We start from the raw sequence: 16,997 nt of genomic DNA, 5'->3' as shown, positions 1-16,997 counted from the left end.
GGACACACAACACAACCACCCAAGGAAGAGACATAGGCCAACATCCTAGGGCCCTGTTTCTTTAAAACTTCTTTTTATATGTATGTGCTTCTGCCTATGTATATGCATGTGCACCATATGTGTGTCAGAGCCTGTGGGGCCAGAAGAGGACCCTGGGTCCCTGTGAACTGGAGCTGTGAGTGGCTGTGAGCTCACTGGAGGGGGTGCTAGGAACAGGACCTGGGTCCGTTGTAAGAGCAGCATGGGTTCTTAACCCCTAAGCCACCACTCCAGCTCCAGGGCACTACCTTTGAAGCTTCAAACTTTATAAAGAGCCAGATGGTTCTTCCACTAAGATTGTCCGTGGCTGGTGTACACACTCAGGGTTGACAAGGCTGGTGTACACACTCAGGGTTGACAAGGCTGGTGTACACACTCAGGGTTGACAAGGAGCCCATGTTGGAGCCCTTAATGAACGAGATGTAAGTCTTCACACCCAGCCTTCATTAATGAATCAATGTGATGATGTTTATGCCTGCTGAATTAAGACTTAGGACTGCAAAACACTCAACCTCTCTCACAGTGGAGGGCGTGTGCATGTGTGTGTGTGTGCATGTGTGTGTGTGTATGTAGTATACTGTAAGCTTTCCTATTCTTCTGTATCTTCTAAGGACAAACTGCCCGTCTGCTTTCTTTTCAGGCTCCTGGCTGGAGGGGAACTGGAAGTTTGTGAGGGTCTCATCAGCTGGATTTAAGGGTGAGATGGTGTCTTTGTAGCACAGATATCTGTTCTGTGGGGCAGAAAATGACACAGCGCTGCAGGAAGAGATGGTGTCCAGCTCAGGCCCGTGCTTTCTTCCACTGCCGTACGCCACACATGGACAAAGAGCCTACTAAGGCTTCAGCAGCATCAGCTCTCCAGGGAAAAGACGCAATGAGCTGTCATAGTCAACATGAGGCATCTGTCCCCAGAAGAGCTGAGAGATGCTACATTCTTTTCAAGTTTTGTAATAAACAACTTTGGAACAAATAATGTCAAATATCTGGTTACCATGGTTCGTGCACTGGGCGAGGGTTTGGCAGACTAAAGATGCACGAGGTGACTCACAGGAACTGTAAAGAACATGTGAGAATGAATGTAAACCAGATATGTTCTAAAACATTAGCTACGTCAGCCAACAGAGATGGCAGCGAAACCCAGCCTTGTGGCACTGAAAAAAGGAGAGCCTGGGGGAGGGAGAGAAGAGGAAAATGGTCTTGGTGTGCAAAACTCAACCTCAGAACACGTAGCTGGGTGTGATGTTTCATGGCTGTACTCCCAAACACGCGCTAAGGCAGGGGGTTGCTAACAGTCTGAGAACAGCCTGAGCAACAAAGTGATGGCCTGTCTCAAAAATCACACACAAAAAAAAACACAACACACATACACAGAATATAACAGAGCAAAATGCAGAGATGTACAAAAAGCTGAGGGCTTATCAGGTTGAAATACTGAGAACTTGAACTAATGGTAAAAACATGCTGCCAAATAATCACACTGGCCAGGAGGTGGCTGGCAGGCTGCGAGTGGGAAGAAGAGGGAACAGAAGTCACCCTAGAAGTGAGGGAGGGGTACATTAATAGTAGGGACCTCGAGGTACACCCCAGAGCCAGGCCTGAGGCCTCTAGTGCAGAAGACCCAGGATAGGGCTCAGGAGTCATGCTTTAGAGCAGCCGTGTTAGATATTCAGGGTGGCCAGGGGTGGGAACGCTTGGCTTACAGGGGTGAGGACACCCCAGGGCACTGACCCATGTAGAATTCTCAGAGCACTAACAAGAGGCCTTTCATGCCCCCAAAGCCAGGCATTTTGATCTTGGATATTCAACTTGGGCCTTTTGTTTTGAATGGTAGGTGATAGATAAAGTTGACTGAAACGTCTCTGTCAAAACCCTAGTCAAAGTGAGTCAACTGAAGCATGGATACAGAGCTGCCACAGTAATCAAGACACAGTCAAAGGGCCGGCAAGATAGTTTGGTGGGTAAAGGAATTTGTTGCCTGAGCCTGATCATCGGAGGTCGATCCTTGGAGCCCACAGTGAAGGAGAGAACCAATTCCTGAAAGATGTCCTCTGACTGCCACACACTAGTTGTGGCACACCTCCACCCACCCCATACACACACACAACAGTAGCTTAGAAACAGCACAGCCGCACCCTCAGCCAGCCGTACCCTCAGCCAGCCGTACCCTCAGCCAGCCGCACCCTCAGCCAGCCGCACCCTCAGCCAGCCGCACCCTCAGCCAGCCGCACCCTCAGCCAGCCGTACCCTCAGCCAGCCGTACCCTCAAGCCAGCCGTACCCTCAGCCAGCCGCACCCTCAGCTCGCCCAACAGTCAGCGGCTTACCTGTCCCTCCTCTCGTACGCAGGGTTCCAGTGTGAGAGGAAGAGTTCACACCCCCAAAGACGGTGAGTCCCTGGCCCCCAGCTGCATGGAAGTTGTTGTAGTTTGGGATGGAGGTCACGCCGAAGCTGGGGTAGTGCTGAGGGGTGGGGTCTGTGCCATAGCGGTACCCGGAGCTCTGGTTCAGGCTGCCATCCCTCTCCTCCGTCAGTTTCGCTGCTTCTTTATCCTTACATTGCACACAGCCCATTATCCAAGTTCCTGACGGGAAGAGAAAATGGGTGCATGAGCGGGCATGCTTCTGGCTGCTTTCCTAGAGAGAGGGATGAATGAGCAGGCTGACAGGAGCAGCGGAAGGGGCTGGTGTTAGGAGACGGCTCCGCTCTCTGGACCAGACTCTGTTCCTCACCTGCTGGACGACAGCGTGGTCACAGAGAGCAATGCCCACCACACACCAGAGGCCTGTGCCCCTAGAAACTCCACATTATCACATACCTGCCCCCAAGCAGCCCACCAGCTCCTTATGCTTTTTTTTTAAAGTCACCTCAAAACATAATGTGTGAGCAATAAAGTCCGTTTTCCAATGCTAGCGTCAAATCTTTCAATACGGCAAAGGAAATCTAAGGAGGATGTAGGGCGAGCTGGAAAAGCCAGGACACAGTGCAGACACAGCCTATGTACTAGACGTCCACACTCGTGGGTACCTACTCTTTACTCGCAAATGATGGTTGGGATTAAAACCATGAAGTCGTTACAGGCGGGAAACAGAACTGTGCAGAACCGAAGAGGCTGTCAGGATAGCCTCCAGAAACAAGCCTTTAAAGCCGCTAATTAGCATTTCAAATTCTGATTAAGTGTTTGACATTCTTAAAATCATTTAAGAAGACCATTGCTGTGCTCCAGAGGTGTGGATGAGAATCTTGAGCAGCTGTCATTCCACCCCCTCACAGCTGCCTCCCTGAGTGTGTGTGTGTGTGTGGGGGGGGTTACCTCACCTGGGTAAAACTCCAAAGAAGACCCAGATCTCCTATCCGAGTTCTGAGGCCTCCTCACGGCTCGTTCATTTTACCTCGCCCTTTCTGCTTTAGCTCTGGCCTCCAGCTAGGGGATATGGCCTTGACCACACCCGCCCTTCCTCCTGGGCCTGTTAGGAGTCCCTCACGACCAGGAAAGCCAGCGCTTCTTTTGAGAAACCTTCTCAGACCCCCTTTCCATAAGCTACAGTGACTCTTTAAGTACCCACTGGCTTCTTTGCTATCCCTCGGCTTGGGAGACATTGTGCCAAATTGGAAGATGTTCTGTCCACTTGTCCCACCGCCCTGTGGACTAAAGTCCATTTCCTCACAGATCAACTGCCAACGTCCAGGACGTAGTTGCTGAATAAGTAACAATTGAATGAGTGAAAATTCTCTATCTTGTATCTCTTTTTCTTTCTCTGTGTGCTAAATCCAACCTTTCAGTTACTTTCATCAGTATTAGGTCCTACTTTTCTTTCCTTTTTTTTTTTTTTTTTTTTGTTTTGTTTTGTTTTTCGAGACAGGGTTTCTCTGTGGCTTTGGAGCCTGTCCTGGATCTAGCTCTGTAGACCAGGCTGGTCTCGAACTCACAGAGATCCGCCTGCCTCTGCCTCCCGAGTGCTGGGATTAAAGGCCTGCGCCACCATCGCCTGGCCTCCTTTTTTTTTTTTTTTTAAATGCAGATCATAGCTACGCTACGCAGCTCTGGCTGTCTTGGAACTCACTAAGTAGACCAGGCTGGCCTGAACTCACAGAGGTCTGCTTGTGTCTGTCTCCTGAGTGCTGGTCTGAAAGGCGTGAGCTCCCACACCCAGCCCCTGTCCTGAACTTTCTAACACTCTCGTGTGCATGCGAGAAGTGAAGATTGATAACTCAGAAATAGAAGGGGGGCGGGTAACAAGTGTCACCACTTTGGACTCTAAGTGGGCAGGAGGCAGGCAGAACTTTGCAGTGGGTGTCCCTGTCAAACTCTGAAAAGTAGCTTTTGGGACCAAAGAGTGAAATAAGAAACAAGTGCCATCGTGTCCAATAACACATCCTCACCGGGGAGGGCAGGGCAGGCACAGGACAGGAGAGGAGATGCCCAGTGGCAGTTCCCAAGCACCAAGGTCCCTTAGACCAGAGCAGGGAAGTGCACTAGCCACTCCAAAGCTCTCCACTCTCCACCCCGGCAAACACTCAGTGAGTGGACCTGAGTTCTTGAGAACGAGAATGTTTATCAGGCAGCCGCCTACTGCTTGAGCTGAGATCACCAAATCTGGAACCCATTTCCTCATAAATCATCCGAGATTAATTTACAGCACGCTGTGTCCAAGAGGCTCTCTAACTTACGGTCAGTGAGTGACTTTAACAACATTCCAACAGGAAATGTGAACTATCTCCAAGGCATGATTACTGAGGGCATTTCATCACTGGTGCTGCTGTTGTCCCATCTGACTGATAAATATCTTGCTCACATGGGAGAAAGTTGTCCTGAGCATTGGCAAGGGCCAGACAGAAAATACCTGCCCCAAGTGCTTTTTCCCTTGGGGGTTTCACAGACTTCGGCAGAGGATGTGAGCCTAGACTCACAGGTCACATCCACATCTGTCATCCCTGCTCACCAAGAGACATGGTAGGCAATGTCTGGAGATGTTTTCAGTTGCCAGAACTCAGGGAAAAGGGTACTTGTGTATCTAGCGGGAATATGCCAGGGTTGCTGCCAAACATCCTACAACACACAGAATGGCCTCCTGCAACAAGCAATTCCTGGCTCCAATGTTAGTGGAATTACCCTGGAGAAAACCTAAAACTAGCAAGAACTTTCATTCCAAACCATCTTTCTTATGCAACAAAGCCACCCCCATTAGAACACTTGCAGAAAACAGGACATCATATCCCACCAAAGAAAAGACAACCTTCTAAAGTCTCCAAAAGAGCCTCATAATGTAATATATGACCAATTTTATTAGTTTTATTAAACAGTAGAGGGAAAGGCTTAACTCCTTGAATTTCCTGAAGTCAGGGATTGGCTGCTGGTCCTTTGCTTCAAAGGTGCTTGGAGCAGAGCTGAGCACACAGCAGCAAGGTACAGATGCCAAGTGAGTGAATTCAAACGATCGAAATTACTCCAGAGAAGATCATCTCTTGTGGAACGAGCGAGCACATATCATGTGTTTGGTATTCTAAGTGGACTAATGCTTCTGAGTAGATCTTGCTTGCTCTTTTCTCTTACTGACTGACAGAGATGAAGAATCAGAAGCAAAGGCAGAAATAGCAACGTGAAAAAACAGAAATAATGCAGGATCCAGACACTAAGAGTCACTCGCAGTGAGAATGTGTGTGAGAGCTTGTGGTCTTCTTGCTCCCGATTGTGTCACGCAATTGACGAAGATTGGCAAGAAATTACAGGGACTACATTCAGTGTCATCAGGCAAACTTCTAGGTATTTGGGCTCACATAAGAGCATCCCTGTTCAGTTGTGTGCTGTGGTTTTTATGTCCACCAGCATGGAGTGTACTCACCTGTGGGGCACCTAAAATGTGAGCCTATTTCCATGTTGACCAAAGGTCAGAGAGTTGGAACTTAACCTCTATTCCTTCAAGGTCATTGTGTTTCTACCTCTAACAAAGGTCCCACCTAGATTTAGGTCAGAGTTCTGCTCCTGCAAGGTTATTGTCAACAGGTGTGGCTAATATGTCAAGACCTTGTATTTCAGGAATAGAGAAGTAGGTATGTTTCTACCTCAAACAAAAGTCTAAGGATCCCACTAAGTTCCTTTATGGAGATAACATTGGATTCCACCCAGGGAGTGGTTTGCCTACAGAATGTTTTGGTCTAGGGTGTGAGCGTGTTTTGTCCTAGCAATAGAATTTTTAACTATGAATGTAGCCCGTAACCTTCATCTGGTCTGTTCATTTTTTTTGTATCATGTTAATGCAGTTTTCTTTTTTTTTTTTTTTTTTTTTTATATCTTACTCCTACCTCTTGGGATCTGGGTGTTTTAAGCAATTGGAAATTAAACGTGGGCAATTTGAGCATTCACTAGAGCTACTGGAACCCTACCCTGGAGCATGGTATTTTTGTCGAGGCTGGTCCATGACCCTTACCATCCCACTTGCTTTGGATTTGTGGGTCACTGGAAAACACTGTCAGTGCCACTCTGAAAACACGGGTCCTGGAGTTCTAATTAGTAAGATAATGCATCACATACTATGGCTCCAGTCCATGTTTCATGTCTAGCAGAGCTGGCAGAGGAGCATCTGACCAACCCAATCATGTGCGCGTGGTTGAGATATCCAGATTACAACAATAAACCCCTGCTTTTCAATTGGTCTGAAAGACCCTGTTTTCTCTTATGCATACAACAGAAAGACCCAGCTTACTAAAATTTATGTATTTTTGCAAATCTTCTCAAATGTGCCAGTAGCATGACACAACTGGGGAAGGGCTGCCAGAGACAATTGCAGCATGGCCACACCCTGCTCCACGCGCACAGCACATGTAATCACTTTATACTGTTATGTCACGGTGTAGTCTCAAGCCCTTCACACAGCTCTGTGATTGCAAACATCCTATAGTATTGGGGGTCTCAACTAAATTGGTGTAATATATCCAGCCCAAGGTGGGCATGGGCAAGCGCACACTCTCCTACGGATGCCAGTCTAAGCACACATAAACACACACAATGTTCCTCTTTCCTCAGTTGTCACCTAAGGGTACTGTCGTCTACAAGAAGACTTCAAGTTTGTGCTGAGCTGAGCAGCAAAGCCTGCATGAGACACAGGAAATGCTGGCAGTGTCTCTGGGACGGACTCAGGGAAAGCCAGTGAGTAGCTGTCCTCCCAGTGGAGTGATGCAGGATAAGAACAAGGCTGGACCGGACCATCTACACACAGGTGATGAGAATCCAGCAGAGCTGTAGATCAGCTGCAGCTTCACATACTCTGATGGGGCAAAGGCACAAGCAGACAGCTTCCTGAACAAATACCCCCTTAATGAACAGCAATGGCAGGAAGAAGCGGATAGGAGGCAGAGCACAGCAAAAGTGAGGAGACCTGAGACCTTAGGATAGGGAGTTCATGACAGATGGTTTTTGATGCTTGTCAGATCACAAACACCCACAGTATTGACCTAAGGTATTTTACTACATTCTCGATAGAGACGGTAATTCCCCTGAGAAGTCAGACTGGCTGATTCCGAGTTTTCCCCCTGGAGCAGGACTCAGACAGCTCCAATTCCAGCCTGGGAGCAGTGGGGGTTGGGTTACAGAACCTGCCATCCAGGCTTCCTGGTTCACTAGCACCTTTCAATTCTGTGCAGTGGGGACATTCTTCCCTCGGATGACACAGGGCCGATGACCCTGAAAGCACATGGGTGTGGGCAGGAAGTGCTGTCTTTTGGGTACAGACAGAGAGGTCTTAGGAACTGGGAGGCTGGAGAAAGAGCAGGATCATCTTGGTGCCTCTTGATTACATAAGCACTCCTAGAGGCCCCAAGGCAAAGAAAAGGTCCAGCTGGGTTTGCATTGTGTAATTGTTAAGATCTTGGGGGCTGAGCCACCTAGGCCTTGGTGCTGGGGGTGGGTGGTCACCCAGCCTTGGCACAGCAGAGGGCTCTGCCCACTTGCTGCCAGCTGGAGGGAAGAAATGAGAATATGTGCCTTGCTAAGGTTGTGCTGTGCTAGGCAGGATTCCGAGCTCCTCCCGAGACTCTTGCCCCTAAGAACACTCCCTGTACAACCCCTGCGATGTGTGAATGAGACAGTCACTTCTGTGACAGGCTGTGTGACTTGGCAGAGCTGATTTTAAAAAAGACAATACAAAAAAATAAATAAATAAAATAAAATAAAAAAGACAATACCCTGAAGAGCTGACCTAATCGAGGAAGCCATGGAAGACGATGGCTCTTCCTGGACACGCAGAGCTGATGTGTGAGAGAGGTGTATGGAGCCAGGATCTCCTCAACTGTAGTTCTTAACCCGGGACCAGACCTTTGGGGATCTCTGGAGCTGAGGAGTGCTCATAGCTGGCAGAAGCGAGGAACTGGGCTGTCAGTCCCACAACCGCAGTAACTGAGCTTGATCAAGAGCCCGTGAGAGTCAGGAACCGGACTCCTCCCTAGCAAGGGCTCAGGAAGACAGCTCCACTGGCACCCCAATGTCAGTCTTACTGAACAGAGGCCCCAGTCAAGCAGTGTGCCAGCTTATGACACAGAGAATGAGGAGCTAATAAATGGATGCTGTATGTTTATGGGATGGGGCACTATAGAGATGAAGGCTCCAAATCTTGGCGGTCACAGCCTACATAAGGAAGTGCTCGCTGTAGGCCAGGTGTTGCACTGCGCACTGGAAAATGTTCCCACCGAATTCAAACTACCCAAACATGGGTATTGTCCTTTTTCCTGCACTTCACAATAGAAGAACAGAGAGGCTAGGGACTGTGTTACACCTGAGCTCAGGGGTGGGGATGAGCGGTGAAACAAGGTAACAGGAGTCTATGCCTGGCATTCAGAACCTCTGTGACAAAGCTGCTTCCTGTACCAGGGAGCCCTGGCAAGTCCACACAAAGGTATGGGAGGAGGCATGCAGGGAAAAGGTCATAGGGAAGGACCTCATCGACACCACCGCCAGGCGCAGAGGGCAGAGTCCCTGTTTTAGGTATGATGCCTCTGTCCCCCACCCGCATTCCACACCGCAAATAGTCAATTCTATGGAGGTGCTGGGACCACAGTATAAAGTGAGTCACCTCTTCCCAGGCCTGGTCTGGCATCTTAATGACTGAGCCAGCAACACTAGAGCAGCCCTCAATTTCCCGATCTTTCCTAGTTGTGGCAAGGATATTTATACATATCACGAGGGAGGCCACATCAGTTTCCTTGGTATAAAAATGATCTCTTGTATTGCCTTTAACGCATGATTCGCTTTACAGGCAAGTTACCTCATAAATGGAAATGTTCATATAATCTGCCCCCTCCCAACCAAACACAAAATAAATATCTACTCATGGTAGAATCCTGTGAAGGAGAGCCCTGACCAAGTACACATTACACAGTACTGCAGGTTCTTTGATGTGAAGACCACACAACTGTGGCAATGCACACAGTCACACGCAGTGGCCAGCAAACTGAAGTGAGGACATTTCAAGTCAAAGCCTCTCTTCAGAGACACTAAGAGTTGGGCTACTGGATCATCGACATGAGACTGAGGCATAAGACAGATCACCTTAGCAGAGAGCCACTCCTGGCACCTGGGGTCTTCTGGGGCTTCTCATCCCTGGCACTGCTTGTTCAGATAAGCCCCAGGCTGAGAAATGGCAATGTCTGTTCCTCCTGGACAACCTCCTGCTTGCAGGGCCTGGAGCTTTGAAAGCACAGAGCAGAAAGGAGACTGAAGCATGAGACCCCGAGGGTGAGCGTCAACACCGCTGTCAGCTGGCCAGATGCTGGAGAGGTCCCAAACCTAATTGGCCAAATGAAGCTTTGACACCAAGCCATGGAAGGGCTCTAAAAAGAGGGCGGAGACACTTCTTCTTGTGCCCAGTTTGCCTTAGATCTCTCAGTTGACAGGAGTGTGAAGTTGCTGATAAAAATAAGGGTATTTGAACCCTGTCTATATCAAAAAATTGAGGCAGGGACAGGGTACCCCACCTTCTCTAGTTCTTCCAGACCACAGATCAGTTCCTTTGGTTAATACCTTAACATTTTTTTTCGTGCTGTATTTAAAAAAACAAACAAACAAACAAACATAAAATCTACCTCCTTAAAGTGTGGCGCCGTGTGTTCTTAAGGGTATTTATAAAGGAGCCATCACTGCCATTTCATCCCAAAATGCTTTCTTCATCCCCAAATAAACCCTTGTGCACTAAAATGATCACTTGCCGATCCCTGCCTTCCCTGACAACCTCTAAGCTACCTCGGCCTTCTACGGATTTGCCTATTCTGCATATTTTGTATGGATTTAATGACACAATCCATGGCCTTGGTGACTTTCTCCTTCTCGCTAGGCATAATGCTATCAGGATTCATTCACAATGGAGTATGTATTAAAGAATCATTCCTTTTATCCCTGAAAAGGCATCACTGTATGACTCTGTCACACGGTGCTCATCCATTCAGCGATTACGGACATCTTAGCCACTTCCTCTTTTGAATAATTCTGTTATGAACATTTGTGTACACGTTTATTTTGTTAGACATATATTTTTCTAATGGGTTTATATAGATAAAATGAACCACTTAGGTGGGAAATGGGAAAAACCATTGGCAATACACACATGCACCCCTCTGGAATGTAAGGGGGAAATACCACTTTCCATAGACATCAGAGAAACAGTGTAGATTAATGAGATAACATCTTTCAAAGTGCACAGATTAACAGTGAGCTGAGCATGCTCTTGTAGTGCTGTAGAGTGGGAATCAGTAACAGAGACAGTTCCGACAGACCAAAGTGGTAATGTCAGCTATGGGCCTTAAAGACATGCTTGCCTTTTGGCCTGTGAGCTTGTGCTAAGAGATATTTCATGAAATACTGTTTATTGTTTGGGTGATTAGAAAATACAACTGTTAGGCAAGGGGGTGGAGAGTACATGAGGTAGGTCCACGAGAGGGGGTTAAGCAGAGAAGACAACAGCTCGGATCAGAACTGTGAGGCGGCAGCGCCCTGTATCTAAGAGGCACTGGGCCATTCCAGCTATGAAATGGATGCCTAGAAAGTGCTTCAGGGGGGACCCGGCTAAAATCTCTGCAGGTGGCCGTGCCATGGCAAACTGCACTTTCTTAGCTTCTGCTTTTATTCCTCAGATTGTCTCCACTGAGACTGCACCACGAGAATGCACCATCTTGAAAACGAGACTAAGCTGTCTTTATTCTTTCATAGGAAATATCCCTTTTGTTTCAGTTCCCAACTGAATTTGGATGTGAGCTGAATGATCATATAGGAATGAACTATAAAGCTGGAGAGAATAGAGCCAATTCAAAGCACATGAAGAAGCAGCTTTGGGAAGTCACGAGAGCTAACCAGTCAAGGACGCGAATGCGTTCCCTAAGCCTCAGTGGGCAGTGAGGGGCTGTGCAGAGAGCAGGTGTTGAGAACACGCACATACAGCCGTGGAAACCTTACGAAGGGGTCAAGTGGAGCCATTTAAAGTCACACTTGAGGACTCTGTTAGTAACACAGGCAGACCTGGGCGACAGTTAGAACCAAGCATGGGGGACAGAAGCAGCCTTGGCTCTGAGTCCTTTGCCCATGGAGAACCCACCCAGCTAGGAATGAGAGTCCTTAAGCAGGAAGCTCCTGGAACTGAGGGAGGAGGGGCTGCGCTGTGCTAAGTTGTGCACTGGCCAGTCCTAGGAGAGAACCAGCAACCAGCACGCGGCTCTCTGAATGCTGGCTGGGGTGGAGGCAGGGGATCTGTCTGTATGCTTGCTGTTTTCCCCCCTTTTCATGCTGGCACAGTCAGTGTTGACTTTTGAGCCATGACTTCTTCAATCCCGGTAGAGTGCAGAATACTGAGCAACCATGGCTTAGGCAACTTGACCCTCTTCTTTGACACTAGCAATCTGCAGGAGACACCACTTCTCACTGCTGCTGTCCAGCCAAGCGTGTTCCCACCTTCTTTGCCTGTGCTCTGTGGAAACGACCACAGAGAAACAAAAACATGGGCTTCTATTCACAAACCAGCACGGGGAACAGGAAAGCCGGCCTCACATCTGGGGCTCAGTGGCAACGCCTGGCTCTCTGGCTCATCTGTTTTAGGAACAGTTGTAGCAGGACTGACTGAGGGCCAGAGGGCACAGGGTCTCCTGGCACAGACTCAAGCAAACACATCAGCACAAAGTGGCTGTCCAAACAGGCATCATGGACGTCCTTCTTTGGGAGAATGAAGTCCAAGAGGTTCCTTTCAGGCAGAACAAACTCCCGCTCTACAGCTCTTTCCAGCCACCATGGAGGTTCCTCACTAGAAGATCCTGCATGAGCCTTAGCCTTTCAGAAAACAGTGTGTTCTTTTTCTTCTCTTTACGTCAGTGGCTCTAGTCAAGATCCATCTCTTAAAGAAACAGGCGGAGGGTGGGTGAGATGGCTCAGTGAGTAGAGAGGCTGCTGCAAAGCTCACCGATCTGAGTTTGACTCCTGCCGAAGGGAGAGAAATGACCACTCCCAAGCTGCCTGACCTCCACGTGTGTGCCACAGCTTGCGTGGAACCTTTTCCCATGTACATGCTATCTGGCAGGGGATGTGGTTTCCATATCATCCCTTTGCTCTGAGGCCTGATATGGAAGCAGTCCCAGCAGAACCTACCAGCCTCAAACATTGAGGTGAATTCAGATGCCATCTGCATTGCGAGTTTGGGGTTGAGACGGGCATCTCCTTTGAAGTATGACACGGAGCCCTGCGTCTCACAGCCACTGGGACTGCATGTTGGCACTTCCTTTAAGTTGCAAGGAACACAGAAGTACAACAGCAACAGCCTCTGCAGCCTGGCAGATTTAGAATTTCAAAGCTTTGCGGCCGCTACTCTGCTGTGGATGCTGATAAACCAGGCAGTCGGGGAAAACACTCTGCTTGGATTCTGTGGCTTCTACTTGGATCAGGGAGCAAACAGCAGCGACAAAGGAAGCAGAGAGGCGGACTCCAGCCAACTGCCTCCCACCTCTTTATGGTGCAGAGTCTGGGAGGAAAGTAGGCTGGTCCCTGCCTTCCTTGAGCTTCCTCCCTGCTGGGGAGCCTAAGAGGTTTGCAGTGATTGCTGCTGAGTGTCAGAGGGAATTAAAGGAGGGAGATAAGAATGTGGGGCTACCTGCAGGCAGCAGTATTGGTTCCCAGCAGCCCTTAGGAAACAGTGACTGGGTGACAATTGACTCCTCTCTGAAGGAGGAACTGGTGCTACCATGACTAACCCACTTGAGGACATGCTTGAAGTCCCACAGAAGCCCTGTCAGTTAAAAAAAAAGTTTAAATGAATTAAAAAAAGAATAAATGTTTTATGACCTATCATACATTTATTATACACATTAATAGATTATAAATTCATGATAAGGTAATCCAACAGAGACCTTACTTGACATGTATATTATTATTAATATTTTTTATTATCATTACTATTATTATCAGTATTGTCTTATAGAAGAATTAGGAGCCTGGAGAATTCTGCTATTAGATAGGATTATCCAAGGGCTAAAAAAATATAATTTTGGGCAAGCCTGGTGGTGCACATCTTTAATCCCTGCACTCCAGAAGCAGAGGCGGGTGGACCTCTGTGAATCTTGAGGCCAGTCTGGTCTACATAGCAAGTTCCAGGATAGCTAGAGCTATATAATAGAGAAACCCTGTCTTAAAAATATATATTAACAAATATATAAACAAAATTTAAAAATATATATCCAAAAGAATAGTTTTGACAACCCTGAGGCCCAAATCTACCTCTGGCAGAGAGGCACAGCGGAGGCACAGCGGAGGAAGATGCACCGGACTCTTCCACATCCCACTAGACTGCCCCTGCCCACTCCACATGGGGAGCTTCGGGCAGACCCACGGCCATACAAGTGAAGATTTTCTTCTATATGCCTGTCTCCATGTCACTTCATCTGGTGGACTGGTTCTAAGTGGTTGTGACAAACCCATGTTCTTGATCTTCTAGGTAGAAATGTCTTTGGGGTGTCTCCCCTTCCTTCTTACTTCCTGTGGCACAGATGGTGTGTGTGGTGCCGGGAGATCAGCTTGAACAGAAGATCAGCCCAGTAAGCAAGGGCTCGACATCAAGACACCAGCAACCTTACACGGCCGTATTCACCCTAAGTCACTAGCTCTAACCTTTGGGTGAGGCGAGCAAGAACATCTGCCATGAGCGAATCCTCATGTTTAAGAGGGGCCAACAGAGAGTGTGTGTCTTTCTGCTGTAACAGGCAGCCTGTATTTGGACAGTGTCAGGGGAAGCAAATGTAACCCATGGAAATCAAGCCTGGATGTGCTGGGCACATGTCCCTGTCCCTCTACCACTGGGTACCATGCCCAGGATTTCAGGTAGGGAGCATTGGGTTCACAGAACTGAAGCACTTGCTTGGATTACCTAGGGTATAAGAGTGTGTTAGAGAGCTGAGTCCACATCACTGCAGTCATAGCCTCTACATACTACACCATACTGTCTCTGACATGCACACTCCGCATTTGGACATTTCCCCAAGTGTCTAGAACATCTTAGCTTCTATTATCAGGCTCTTGCTTTACAGAAGGGACGGAAGCAGTGACATTAGCCAGTATCAGGGATGCTGAGTGGCTGGAGTATGTCCCTTTAACACCCTGGAGCCTAGGTTCCTCGCTGATGAGCAATGGGCATCAACTAGAAGCTTGGCAGGGCTTGTGTTCACGCTGACATTCCTGAAGAAGCCAGAGTCTCTCTTCACAGATTCAAGTAGCAGCACGGAGTCCACAGACCTGAATAGTACAGCTATGTTCCTAAGCTGAATCTCTGGGGTCATGGGGACTGATGCAGTGACCTGGTCAAGGGTTGACTCTCGCTGTAAGTGCTCACTGCGGTTTTTCACCGCAGGTTCAGAAGACCCCCACATGCCCTTGTTGCTAGTATGAAGGACAGCTTCTGATCTGACTCAGTGGCTTCAGCACCTACCTCTTCCCTGTCTTTGGCGGGCTCTGTCCACTGACCCCAGACATTGCTGGGTACAGCTACCACTGAGCTCAGATGAGGAAGCAAGAAAGAAAACACTAGCAAGAATAAAGGAACTTCCTCCATCCCATCTCTCAAACAAAAGATACCCAGAAATCACCATAGTAACAAATCACCAGTTCTCCAGGGTTTCATTTCTCTTGGGTTTTGTCCTGCCCATATCCTTGGATTTGTATTTATCTCTGCTCTCAGTTCTTACTCAGCAACTACATTCTGATCCCTTCTCTGGGACAGGCACTGTGTAGGTGAGCATGGTCTCTGCCTTCAAGGAGCTTACAGATCCTGAGGAGGGAGACAGACAAGCACACGGATGGTCTCACGTCAGGAGGTGATTTAAAAGGTGACTGGCCACTAGCTCGGAGAGGAAGGGGTGCCGTTGGAAGTAAGGAACAATACACTGGAGCCCACATCAACACACTGGAGCGTTCATAAACAGCACGATGCTCACAAGGAGCTATAAGCGCCCCTATGGCTGGTTTCATTTTTTGTTAAGAATGATTCTTATTTATAGGACACTCAGGCATGTGCCTGGCAGGCCAGCCTCACTGGGTCTCTGCTCAAGTGAAGCTTTCAGTTAAATGAACTGAAGCAGGCAGATGCGAAAGTGGAGAAGCAGCAGAAGCAAGATAGTACGTGTTGATTCTATCAAGTGCCTACAGCTTTCCTCTGAGCAATATAAAAATTACCCCCTGTGATCTAGTAACGGCCTCATGAGCTGAATATTGGTAGCATTACTTACATACCAATGGCACCATTTTACAGATGGGGATGTCAACGGAAGGAGGTCAAGTTACCTGCAGGCTTCACAGCTAGTCTGAACTGGATTTTAACCAAGACTTGGCAGAATCTAAGACCTCCCCTCTTAACCACGGGCTAATAAAACAGAGGGATTGTACATTACCCAGCGGACGGTTATCCGGAATTTCGTGGGAGGTAAAGTGGGCCATGACAGATACATATTGAAACTGGGGAGAGAAGGGGAGCACAGAGCAGCCAGTCAAGAGGCCAAGAGTGGGAGGATTGTGTGTAGGCGGAGGACAGAGACTCAGCTAAGTGAGATGTGACTGCCTAAGCTGGACAAATGGCTCCATCCATTCTGGCCACCCATCTATGCATAATTCATACCCCCATAAATCATCCCACGACAGCAAAGCGGTAGCTTCTGTTGTGTGTGAGAATGAAGATCTGAACCCATGGATGTCCGTAGAGGTGACTTTCCACGGGCTTACGTAAGTTCCATTACTGGAGGTCTCCGCACTAAAAGAACCCGTGATTTTTTTGGGGCTGCTAGAGGTGGGGGATGGCAGCTTGTTGTGCAGCTGTGTGGGTGGTTGCTTAACAGTGCTGAGGACAGACAATAGCAGATACACATCTGCAGTGCGGGGCGTCAGGAAGAGATACCACCACCCACTACAAAAGCATGGACCAGCTGGTCTCCAACGCAGACTGGTATCTGGGGTTAGGTGTGGGTTAGGTGTCTAAGGGTCCACCACCCCTCTCTATCTGCAGAGACTCTGCACTGTCAGGTCAAATGGGAACATCATTATCATAGCACACAAGAGGCAGCTGCTTGTCAGTTCTGCATGAAATCCGCCGTTCAGTTTTTAGCTATAACAGGCAGCTGTGCTCACATACAGGGTCAGGGTGGTCGGAGGACGGGACCTGCTCTCCCACCAGCAAGAGTCATTACATGGAGGGAGGCTCAGGGAAGCAGTGCTTTGTCCCAGCATACAACAAACTGGTCTGTTCTTGGAAACATGGCTCACAAGACTCCAGGTGATGGTGACCAGAGGATGGCTTTGTGTTCTGCTCCAGTTCTGGCTCAATGCCACTCAGATGAATGGAGTAAACAGCAGTGGTGTACACTCGGAACAAGTCAGGCAGCAGTTTTATAATACTTCTCTCTGACTGATTGCAGATTGACTAGCAGGCCAAGTAGGAGAAAATGATTCCACGTACAAG

At 48.3% G+C, this 16,997-nt stretch overlaps 1 protein-coding gene across 5 annotated transcripts in view; it reads right to left on the bottom strand.

Annotated features, from left to right (window-relative positions):
- Fyn (FYN proto-oncogene, Src family tyrosine kinase) overlaps positions 1–16,997 on the bottom strand; it is a 203,035-nt gene that overhangs the window by 52,409 nt on the left and 133,629 nt on the right. For all 5 annotated transcript variants that reach the window (XM_026787496.1, XM_005363535.3, XM_005363536.3 and 2 more), the window contains one exon: positions 2,363–2,620. In XM_026787496.1, coding sequence (XP_026643297.1) covers positions 2,363–2,609 — 247 coding nt within the window. In that variant the 5' untranslated portion in view covers positions 2,610–2,620. The remainder of the gene's footprint in view (positions 1–2,362; positions 2,621–16,997) is intronic.

Source organism: Microtus ochrogaster, linkage group LG9 (genome assembly GCF_000317375.1).
Source record: "Microtus ochrogaster isolate Prairie Vole_2 linkage group LG9, MicOch1.0, whole genome shotgun sequence".
Lineage (NCBI taxonomy): Eukaryota > Metazoa > Chordata > Mammalia > Rodentia > Cricetidae > Microtus > Microtus ochrogaster.
The sequence above is the reverse complement of the archived record's forward strand: the minus strand, read 5'-3'. Positions and strand labels throughout refer to the sequence as shown.